Source organism: Cherax quadricarinatus, chromosome 5 (assembly GCF_038502225.1).
Source record: "Cherax quadricarinatus isolate ZL_2023a chromosome 5, ASM3850222v1, whole genome shotgun sequence".
In the NCBI taxonomy this organism is placed as follows: Eukaryota; Metazoa; Arthropoda; class Malacostraca; order Decapoda; family Parastacidae; genus Cherax; species Cherax quadricarinatus.
This window is the reverse complement of record NC_091296.1, coordinates 65,692,714-65,704,642: the sequence shown is the minus strand read 5'-3', so window position 1 is coordinate 65,704,642 and position 11,929 is coordinate 65,692,714. Positions and strand designations below refer to the sequence as shown.

General features: G+C 42.1%; 1 protein-coding gene across 2 annotated transcripts in view; it reads right to left on the bottom strand.

Annotated features, from left to right (window-relative positions):
• The window catches only part of LOC138855223 (N-acetylneuraminate lyase-like), a 93,908-nt gene that overhangs the window by 38,831 nt on the left and 43,148 nt on the right, over positions 1-11,929 (bottom strand). For both annotated transcript variants that reach the window (XM_070103432.1, XM_070103426.1), the window contains exon 7: positions 5,810-5,958. In XM_070103432.1, coding sequence (XP_069959533.1) covers positions 5,810-5,958 — 149 coding nt within the window. The remainder of the gene's footprint in view (positions 1-5,809; positions 5,959-11,929) is intronic.

Here is an 11,929-nt window from a genome sequence, read left to right as displayed (position 1 = left end):
GAACTAGGGTGAGCATAGTGCAGAGCATATCGCTAGAGGCACGCATCAACTGAATAACCTCCGTAGGGAATCCCGTTTGGCAAATGCAAGATTAGTTTACAGGGATCTCAACAAGGAATCATTCATTACCGTATATTCGACAACTGTCAGGCACCCTAATCTTGCCACCCTCAACACCATTGTGAATGAGGAGCTGATTAAAATATCGACTTGGATGACAGCCAATAAACTTACGCTTAACACTGACAAAACCTACTATATTATGTTTGGTAGCAGAGCAGGAGATGCACAAATTAACATTAAGATTGACAACACTCTAATTACCAGAAATAATGGGGGAAAATTCCTAGGCTTATACCTTGACAACAACCTGAATTTCAGCACCCATATCCAGCATATAGCCAAAAAAGTATCCAAAACGGTTGGGATCCTCTCCAAGATACGATACTACGTGCCGCAAAATGCCCTTCTCACACTATACCACTCACTTATTTATCCATACCTCACCTAAGCTATTTGTGCTTGGGGATCAACTGCAGCAACACACCTAAAGCCAATAATAACCCAACAAAAAGCTGCAGTAAGAATAATCACTAAATCCCATCCCTGGCAACACACCCCCCCCACTCTTCATAGATCTAAACTTACTCCCAGTTCAGTACATCCACACTTACTACTGTGCAATCTACATCTACAGGGGCTTAAACTCTAATATCAACCTTGACCTAAAACGCTTTCTTGATAGTTGTGACAGAACCCACAGGCATAACACCAGACACAAACATCTCTACGACATTCCCCGTGTCCGACTAAACCTTTACAAAAATTCAATGTATGTCAAAGGCCCTAAAATCTGGAATACCCTACCTGAGAACTCTAGAACTGCAGACACATTCAGCACCTTCAAAACTACCATTAGAAAACATCTTATCTCCCTGATACACCCCGTCAACTAACTACACGAATACCACCTGGTGGTTCACACTTACACTCACTCACTCATTTGACCATAAACAGAAATATTAATCTCAGTCTTAAAATAATGAATCCTGTGATACTCCAATACTGAAACTATGTACTGTGCCAAAACAAAAGCATTCACATTGCTAAACTCACAAACTAGTATTTAGTCACTTAGCCATAATACCAACTTACCTCATAATTTGTAATATTTTACAATTAAGAATAAAACTAAGTATGCCCGAAATGCCTAGCCATGCTAAGCGTTCTAGTGGTACACTCTGTAATCACAATTTTACTACATGTAAACCAAACAATAACCAAATTTCTGTAAACTCAGCATTGTAATCCTTATAGAGAATAAACTTTGAATTTGAATTTGAATTTGAATTATAGAGTACGCACCACCAGCGCGAAACCCACACCTGATAAAGCATAAGAGACTAGAGTAAATGCAGAGGTATGTAGTAAGATTAATCTCGGAGAAAGAGCAATGAAACACCTGGCTGTCTTCAAGAAGGCACTGGACAGGCACCTAAAGTCAGTACCTGACCAGCCGGGCTGTGGTTCGTAACAGCCTGGTTGAACAGACCCTGATCCACCACGAGGCCTGGTCTCAGACAAAGCCGCGGGGGCGTTGACCCCCAAAACCCTCTCCAGGTATACTCCAGGCATAAGGAAAGGCTAAAGAAACTGAGCCTGATGACAACAGAGAAGAGAAGAACCAGGGAAGACATATGTCTTACAAAGAACGCAACACAATACCTCAAACATAATATGAATATTAATTCAAAATAAATATGAAAGTAGAGTAAGAGCCATTATGTCTCGTCATGGCTGGTAATTAGCGCTAATAACAGTAATGTTGTGTACAGTACTAAGTATTGTTTATTGAACGCTTGTTTGTCTGCTGTGTGTACTCACCTATTTGTACTCACCTATTTGTGGTTGCAGGGGTCGAGTCTTAGCTCCTGGCCCCGCCTCTTCACCGGTTGCTACTGGGCCCTCTCTCTCCCCGCTCTATGAGCTTTATCAAACCTCGTCTTAAAACTGTGTATGGTTCCTGCCTCCACTACGTCATTTTCTAGGCTATTCCACTACCTTACAACTCTATGACTGAAGAAATACTTCCTAATATCTCTCTGACTCATTTGTGTCTTCAACTTCCAATTGTGGCCTCTTGTTTCTGTGTCCCCTCCCTGGAACATCCTGTCTTTGTCCACCTTGTCTATTCCACGCAGTATTTTATATGTCGTTATCATGTCTCCCCTGACCCTCCTGTCCTCCAGTGTCGTCAGGCCGATTTCCCTTAATCTTTCTTCATAGGACATTCCCCTTAGCTCTGGAACTAACCTTGTGGCAAACATTTGTACTTTCTCTAGTTTCTTGACGTGCTTTATCAAGTGCGGGTTCCAAACAGGTGCTGCATACTCCAGTATGGGCCTGACATACACGGTGTACAGTGTCTTGAACGATTCCTTACTAAGGTATCGGAATGCTGTTCTCAGGTTTGCCAGGCGCCCATATGCTGCAGCAGTTATCTGATTGATGTGTGCTTCCGGAAACATGCTCGGTGTTATACTCACCCCAAGATCTTTCTCCTTGAGTGAGGTTTGCAGTCTTTGGCCACCTAGCCTATACTCTGTCTGTGGTCTTCTGTGCCCTTCCCCTATTTTCATGACTTTGCATTTGGCAGGATTAAATTCGAGAAGCCATTTGCTGGACCAGGTGTCCAGTCTGTCCAGGTCTCTTTGAAGTCCTGCCTGGTCCTCATCAGATTTAATTCTCCTCATTAACTTCACATCATCTGCAAACAGGGACGCTTCTGAGTCTAACCCTTCCATCATGTCGTTCACATATACCAAAAATAGCCCTGGTCCTAGGACCGACCCCTGTGGGACCCCGCGCGTCACAGGTGCCCACTGTGATACATCATTACGTACCATGACTCGTTGTTGCCTCCCTGTCAGGTATTCTCTGATCCATTGCAGTGCCCTTCCTGTTATATGCGCCTGATGCTCTAGCTTCTGCACTAATCTCTTGTGAGGAACTGTGTCAAAGGCCTTCTTGCAGTCCAAGAAGATGCAATCAACCCACCCCTCTCTCTCGTGTCTTACTTCTGTTATTTTATCATAAAACTCCAGAAGGTTTGTGACACAGGATTTGCCTTCCGTGAATCCGTGCTAGTTGGCATTTATGCTCTTGTTCAGTTCCAGGTGCTCCACCACTCTCCTCCTGATAATCTTCTCCATAATTTTGCATACTATACACGTCAATGACACAGGTCTATAGTTTAGTGCCTCTTTTCTGTCTCATTTTTTTTAAAAATGGGAACTACATTTGCCGTCTTCCATACCTCAGGTAGTTGCCCAGTTTCCAGGGACGTGTTGAAGGTTGTGGTAAGTGGCACGCACAACATATCTGCTCCCTCTCTAAGGACCCACGGAGAGATGTTGTCCGGTCCCATTGCCTTTGAGGTATCGATGTCCCTTAGCAGTTTCTTCACCTCCTCCTCATCTGTATGTATGTCGTCCAACACTTGTTGGTGTATTCCTTGCTGGTGTCCCCATCTGGTCTGTCCCCCCAGAGTCCTTCCTGTCTCTACTGTAAATACTTCCTTAAATCTCGTGTTGAGCTCCTCACATACCTCTTGATCGTTTCTTGTGAGTTCTCCACCTTCTTTCCTCAGCCTTATCACCTGGTCCTTGACTGTTGTCTTCCTCCTAATGTGGCTATACAGCAGTTTCGGGTCAGATTTGACTTTCGATGCTATGTCGTTTTCATACTGTCGCTGGGCCTCCCTCCTTATCTGTGCATACTCGTTTCTGGCTCTTCTACTAATCTCCTTGTTTTCCTGGGTCCTATGCCTCCTGTACCTTTTCCATTCTCTGTTGCACTTAGTTTTTGCCTCCCTACACCTTCGGGTAAACCAAGGACTCGTTTTGGTCTTCCTATTATTTCTGTTTCCCTTGGGAACAAAACTTTCCTCTGCCTCCTTGCACTTTGTTGCCACATATTCCATCATCTCGTTTACTGATTTTCCTACCATTTCTCTGTCCCACTGAACCTCCTGCAGGAAGTTTCTCATACCTGTGTAGTCCCCCCTTTTATAGTTAGGCCTGTCCCCTTCAGTTCCTGTTACCTTCTCCACTTGTAACTCTACTATATAATCAAAACTCAGAACCACGTGATCGCTAGCTCCAAGGGGCCTCTCGTAAGTGATGTCTTCAATGTCTGAACTGCTCAGGGTGAACACAAGATCCAGTCTTTCTGGCTCATCCTCCCCTCTCTCTCTGGTTGTGTCCCTGACATGTTGATGCATGAGGTTTTCAAGTACCACATCCATCATCTTGGCTCTCCATGTGTGTGTGTGTGTGTGTGTGTGTGTGTGTGTGTGTGTGTGTGTGTGTGTGTGTGTGTGTGTGTGTGTGTGTGTGTGTGTATGTGTTTAAATGTACTGGTGTAAACTATTCAGAAATCAGGGCAAATGTTAAATAAATAATAATAAAAGCATGAGAGATAGGGCTATACCACTACTAATTTCAAGACATTTTTATTCAATAATTTTACGACGTTTCACCCACTGTGGGTGAAGAGTCGGATAATTAAGGTTTAATAAAGTGTTTCTAATAACGAAATGTTTATGGAATCACCTGTCTGCTTACTAGTTGCGGTTACGAGAGTAGTAGTAGTAGTAATAGTAGTAGTAGTAGTAGTAGTAGTAGTAGTAGTAGTAGTAGTAGTAGTAGTAGTAGTTGATAGTTGTGTCAGAACCCACAGGCATAACACCAGACACAAACATCTCTACGACATTCCCCGTGTCCGACTAAACCTTTACAAAAATTCAATGTATGTCAAAGGCCCTAAAATCTGGAATACCCTACCTGAGAACTCTAGAACTGCAGACACATTCATCACCTTCAAAACTACCATTAGAAAACATCTTATCTCCCTGATACACCCCGTCAACTAACTACACGAATACCACCTGGTGGTTCACACTTACACTCACTCACTCATTTGACCATAAACAGAAATATTAATCTCAATCTTAAAATAATGAATCCTGTGACATTCCAATACTGAAACTATGTACTGTGCCAAAACAAAAGCATTCACATTGCTAAACTCACAAACTAGTATTTAGTCACTTAGCCATAATACCAACTTACTTCATAATTTGTAATATTTTACAATTAAGAATAAAACTAAGTCTGCCCGAAATGCCTAGCCATGCTAAGCGTTCTAGTGGTACACTCTGTAATCACTATTTTACAACATGTAAACCACACGATAACCAAATTTCTGTAAACTCAGCATTGTAATCCTTATAGAGAATAAACTTTGAATTTGAATTTGAATTAGTAGTAGTAGTAGTAGTAGTAGTAGTAGTTGTTGTTGTTGTTGTTGTTGTTGTTGTTGTTGTTGTTGTTGTTGTTGTTGTTGTTGTACTGCTGCTTTCGGAAAATTAATACTATCATTAGTAACACTAAAATGCAGAAACTAAGGCAGTGCTACGATCTAGGAACGTTTCTGTCTGGTGCCGTTGGATATCTCACCAGTGTCTCATTTTCGTGGAAATATCCATTGAAAAACATGAGATTACACCGTAGAAAAATGAATTACCACAGACGAACTCCAAAACTTTCACCAAGTATTTTGTCATCGTGGTTCGCTAGTGTGTTGGTTAGTGCAACATTTCTCTCTTTCTTTCTCTCTCTCTCTCTCTCTCTCTCTCTCTCTCTCTCTCTCTCTCTCTCTCTCTCTCTCTCTCTCTCTCTCTCTCTCTCTCTCTCTCTCTCTCTCTCTCTCTCTCTCTCTCTCTCTCTCTCTCTCTCTCTCTCCTCACCTTGTCGAAGCCGCTGAAGAGAGCAAGGGAGCCTTGAGCCACCTCCACACATTTCTTTCCTTCACCACTGACGTCTACATCTGTGAATTTGATCCCAGACAGCGTTGGTATCCTCTTCATACCTTCCCTCAGAAACTCACTCATGGACACTGTTGGAGGGAGAAGCAGTGAGATGGTGGTGGGGAGAGATTTTGCAGTAGTGGTCGGGGAGACGGTGGTGGAATAAGAGTGGTAAGAGAGGTTCGGGAAGGGACGAGGTTAGAGAATGTGCTGAGGACGTGAGGTGTTGAGCTGTTGATCAAATACCACACAGGTAATTGCTGGAGAAGAGGAGGAAATACTTCGAAATGGCACTAATCATTTGTGTTATAAATCAGAAAAGCAGAATGCTGCTGCAAGAAAGGGAGATGGAAAACGAATGCTGGAAGCTGGAGATGTGAGCGTGAAGGCAGGAAAAAGGAAGACCAAAGCAAGTAGATAGATTAAAAATAAAATACGTAATGAAGACAGAGATAAAAAATAAACAATGCTGACAGATAAAAACAAATTAAAGGACAGATAATACAGCTGTAATTCCTGAAGATGCTGATGGATTTATCACCGAAATGTTGAACTTGCAAAAACTGTTCTATGAAAATTTTTTTGGTCTCTCTCCTACTTATAAAATAATTCTGCAAACTGTTTCCACCACTGGGCTTACAGAGGAAGGAGCAAGAACTAGTACTTACTGTATTATATTCAGTCAGAGGCACCATCTGTAACCTAACTGAACTCCTTCATACAGCCCAGGAGCTTTACAGACCGCGGTTCGCGCCCCCCCCTGTCCATCATTCTGTTTATTTATTGACAGTTGTTTATTACAACTTAAGCTGAGTTCATAGAATATATGGCCTTGAAGGAGGCAAGAATAGATAAACTATTCAAGCTCCTGGGCTGAAGCCCGGTGATAGAGAAGGCAAAGTGTCGGACTGCATTACTGTTGCCCTTTCGCCGCCGCTTCTATTCTCGCCGAACGCAGGTTTATCTGTGGTACTCGAATCGGAAGATCGATTCGAGTATCATGGTCTTGTTTGTCATTGATCCGAGGGAAAAATTGCAGAGTATTTAGAGGTTAATATCAAGAGAAACCTTGAAACAGTCGAATGCCCAGCAATAAAGAAGCCACTCCAGCTATGCAGATTTGATGGCAACCAAGAGTCCAGATAGAATTACCCTGAAATCCTGGACCGACGGCAAGCTGGTGGTGTAGGAATACATATGTGCGTCCATATTGGCTGATACCTATCTCCAATACACCAGGGAGGAAGGGGCAGCTGTCAGCTTCAGGGAAAATGGAAAACTCGCGCTCAGAAACTCTTAGTCCATGGGGATAGAGTACATCTAAGTTCCTTACGAAGTTAGGCAAAAGACTCATCAGGGCAACCAGAGATCCAAGGGCGGCTAGTATTTTATTCCAGCGACTTAGTGCTACAATTCAGAGGGATAATGCCTGCTGTGTCCTGGGTGCACATTCCAGCTCTGAGAAGCTACATTAGCATTTTACAATGTTATTTAAACACATACTCATGAAATACTAAATATAATGAACCAGCGGGTTAGCTGATTGGTCAGTGAAGTTTAAATCCTATCGGCTACACACATATTAAAGCTCTACGTCACACTCCCATACAAGACTTATTTAATTCTTAAAATATGAATTAAAGTATGATCTCGGCTTACATTCATCTAGAGATATTTCTCTCACTGTGTAAATATCCCGTTAAAAATATTTATTTAGCAGTGATGCACTGGTCACAGACCGGGCCGCGGGGGCGTTGACCCCCGGAACTCTCTCCAGGTAAACTCCAGGTAAGTTCAGTTGCACCTCGCAAGACCTGATCCATGGAACACTTCTCGCCAATTTAAAAAAAAAAATCACTCTGTTAAGTGGAAACGAATAAATATCTTACTGGCTTCCTTCCCTTTGCACTTGTGCGTGGCTAGTTAATTGTCCGAGTTTGACTGAAATGTTGTCATAACTTTTATTCTCCTATGTCCGGGTTGTGTATAAATATCTCGTATTGGTTATTTTTATTATTTTTTTCTAAAGAGTTCGTTAATTCTCATCAATGAACATATTGTTACCTTCGTAACAGTGAATATATCTGATATCCCCCCCCAAAAAAAAGGACATCTTAACATGCATTCACTAATTCTCTACTTTACCTTACCCATACGCATATACACACACACACACACACACAAATACACACACATGCACACACACACACACACACACACACACACACACACACACACACACACACACACACACACACACACACACACACACACACACACACACACACACACACACACAGGCCCGGTGGTATGGTGGCTAAAGCTCCCGCTTCACACACGGAGGGCCCGGGTTCGATTCCCGGCGGGTGGAAATTCCTACACGTTTCCTTACACCTGTTGTCCTGTTCACCTAGCAGCAAATAGGTACCTGGGTGTTAGTCGACTGGTGTGGGTCGCATCCTGGGGGACAAGATTAAGGACCCCAATGGAAATAAGTTAGACAGTCCTCGATGACGAACTGACTTTCTTGGGTTATCCTGGGTGGCTAACCCTCCGGGGTTAAAAATCCGAACGAAATCTTATCTTATCTTATCTTATCACACACACACACACACACACAAACACACACACACACACACACAAACACATACACACAGGAGCTATGAATCGACCCCTGCACCCACAAATAGGTGAGTACACATACACACGTATAACGTGTCTCGTAATAATAATTTAATACATTTTTCTCCCTACAAATGCTGGGCAGCTCTGCTTTCTCAGTACTTCACTTTATGCTTATTATACTCATTAAATATAATCATTATCGAATAACGTTATCGACAGCAGACATATAACACTTGGAATGAAAGGTTCTATCAGGACGACAGCTGTAGTTTACTAGTGTCATATATGTGTGCTGCTGGTATTTATATAATGTATACGCTTACATTGCAGATCAGTTGCTTATCATATAGTAGCATTCTACTTTGATTTCACAAGTAAAATGAGTGAATATCCAATTGGCTGAGAGAAAGAGAGAGAGAGAGGAGGGGAGAGTGGCGACATCAACGCCTGCACCATACAACGCATCGCCAATAAACATTTCCCGAACTTTGTATTTGCCAGATTTGTCATCATGGAGTCTGACTTACGTCACAGGACACAGGTGCTGCTGTCTCGGCTCGGTTCCCAGTGTTTCCAACATGATCGCTGAAAATACAAGAGGGTTTATGATTCAGGAAACGCTGCAGCAGGAGACAGCCATCACCTAGCTCCGTCTTACCAGCTGTACACCAGCTGACCCACCGTTAATACAATGTTTTCTTATTATCTGTATTGAACTATGAAACGTCTCTTTAAAAATGTCCTAATTGCTGTAGGTGTGATTTTTTTATTGCTGTTAATCACCATTTATTACCTCAGAAAAAGCGTGTGTGTGTGTGTGTGAGAGAGAGAGAGAGAGAGAGAGAGAGAGAGAGAGAGAGAGAGAGAGAGAGAGAGAGAGAGAAATGGTAAGTAATATGAATTTCACTCTTTCATCCAACTATGCTCTGTTTTATATAGTCTTCGTTATAGGGAATGATCAAGAATAACGTCATTTCCCTTTAATAATTTCTCTCATACATAGTGAACTAATATTACAGTACAAATCGTCGCTACTATTACAATACTAATTGTGTTGACATACACACTCATTCGTAAGCTAATTGTGTTTACTACGTCGAGGAGTTACCAAATGTCTCCGCTGGCTCTAATTCGTTCCATCTTCCGTACGGCCAACTCTTCCGTGCGGCCAACTCTACAGAGAGTAGCTACTGTGGTGCCGAGGTAAATGGAAAACAACCCTGATACATGTTTTGCAGTTTTCGTAAATCAGGCAGATGTTTTACATTGGCCCGGAGCATTGGCCATCCTTGACACATACCGCCTTAACCAGATGAGCATAGATGCGTACTTTTACCTCATCAAATGTGGATTATGTGAACTGCAACAAAGAAAATTCCACAGTGCAACATGTGGATCAACTTGCCACTAATGAATACCAGCAGTCCTATCTCAAGATCAAATATATTAATTAGGCAGTCATATCCAGATTTTGAGACAGCAAGTAAACAGCACCTCATCAATAACGCAGATTTGCAAAATGTTTGAAATGGCTACAAATCATCACTCCAGTTAATTCTTAATATGGAGTTTCATAATTGTATTATGCCTCCAAACATTCGCGTTTTTCTAGACGATCGTCCATGTAAAGAAATAACAGAGCCGGTGACAAGTCTCAGGTATTGCTGTCGGGGTCTGCAAGAATTCTCACACACTCGAGGCAAAACCCAAGTTTGGCAGTCGTAGACAATGAAAATATCCTACAGTCTTGCCTCGTTATTGAAACCTGAAGAACCCGCTACTGCACATGCATTTAATCCTAAAGCAAGAGTTCCTAGCTATTTAGGCAGTACCACGGGACAATGTATGCAAAAGGTGCTTACTAGAAATAAACGCTTCCAGTTATGAAGAGAAAAAGCACGTCGTCGAGGTTATGAGACTGGAAGGAGTGAGTTTCTATCGTCTCTTCTATCCCCCACATTCCCTTTCTCTCTATCGTCTTTTGGTACTGTGAAACAAAAGCTGCCGTTTGCTGCTATAGCACAGGCATCAAATTGTTTTCCTTCAAGGCCATCTGATGCGACCTTATGACCAGACAATTCAACATATATGTCGCCTGACGCAGCTGAAAGAGTTATGAGATCGTTTAGCGCAGCAAAATTGCTTTGAGAAATAACTTCTCATTTAGAGGACATTTTTCACATGTACTATAAACCCTACTATCTTATTACATGGGAAGAGATAATTAAAGAAAATTAGTTTTTGTATAAATGTAAATGAAATGTAACAACACAGTATGGAAAGAATGGAGAGAGAAGAAAAAAATCTCGCAGTCAGAGGAAAATAGATGTGACAAGCAGAGAATGAATATGACAGAAGACTATCAGCCCATCAGAGCACCAGCCAATCAGAGCACCAGCCAATCAGACTACCAGCCCAGTAGACTAACTGCCAGTCAGACTACTAGCCCAGTAGACTACCAGTCAATCAGACTACTAGTCCAGTAGACTACCTGCCAATCAGACTACTAGCCCAGTAGGCTACCAGCCAATCAGACTACTAGCCCAGTAGACTACCAGCCAATCAGACTACTAGCCCAGTAGACTACCAGTCAGACTACTAGCCCAGTAGACTATCAACCAATCAGACTGCCAGTCCATCTGTCCAGTAGGCCACGTAAAGAGTCAACACTGTACATCACTTCAAAAGATTTTTTTTTATTGGTTCCACAGTAAACATTTTAGTAGTCCCTTAGTAAATGTTTTTTGGTCTCTCAGTAAACTTTTTATTGGTCTCTCAGTAAACGTTTTATTGGTCTCTCTGTAAACGTTTTGTAGGTCTCTCATTAAATGTTTTATTGGTCTCTCAGTAAACGTTTATTGATATCTCTGTGAACGTTTTATTTGTCTCTCAGTAAACGTTTAATTGGTATCTCAGTAAACGTTTTATTGATCTCTCAGTAAACGTTTAATTGGTCTCTCAGTAAACGTTTTATTGGTCTCTCAGTAAACATTTAACTGGTCTCTAAATAAACAATACACTGGTTTGCCCTGAAGGCTGACAGATTAAACATTAGCTATCAGCTTCTGTCATCAGTTTCACTCCTCGATTAGGTTTACAAAGCGGGTGTGTACCGCTCTGAAATTTACATAACTTGCGATTTTTCAGGCGACCGAGCGACCTGAGACCGAGTCCTTGGTAGTGGGTGGTGTGACATTCATGTCAATACTGACAACGAAGCGACTTTGAAGAAGAGTTTTGGTTTTGGTTTCCGAGCTGAAAGGAGATCAAAGGCAGGAATTATGATTGTTTTGACTAACCCTCGCTAAGGGTGTCTCTCTTGAAGACCCTTGTTATTAATATTATAGTCACGGGGACGTGTTAATTCAGAAGGGGTTGACCTGGGTAACAGTAAGTTAATGACCGTGTGATCCGAGGAGGGAAGAATTGATCCGA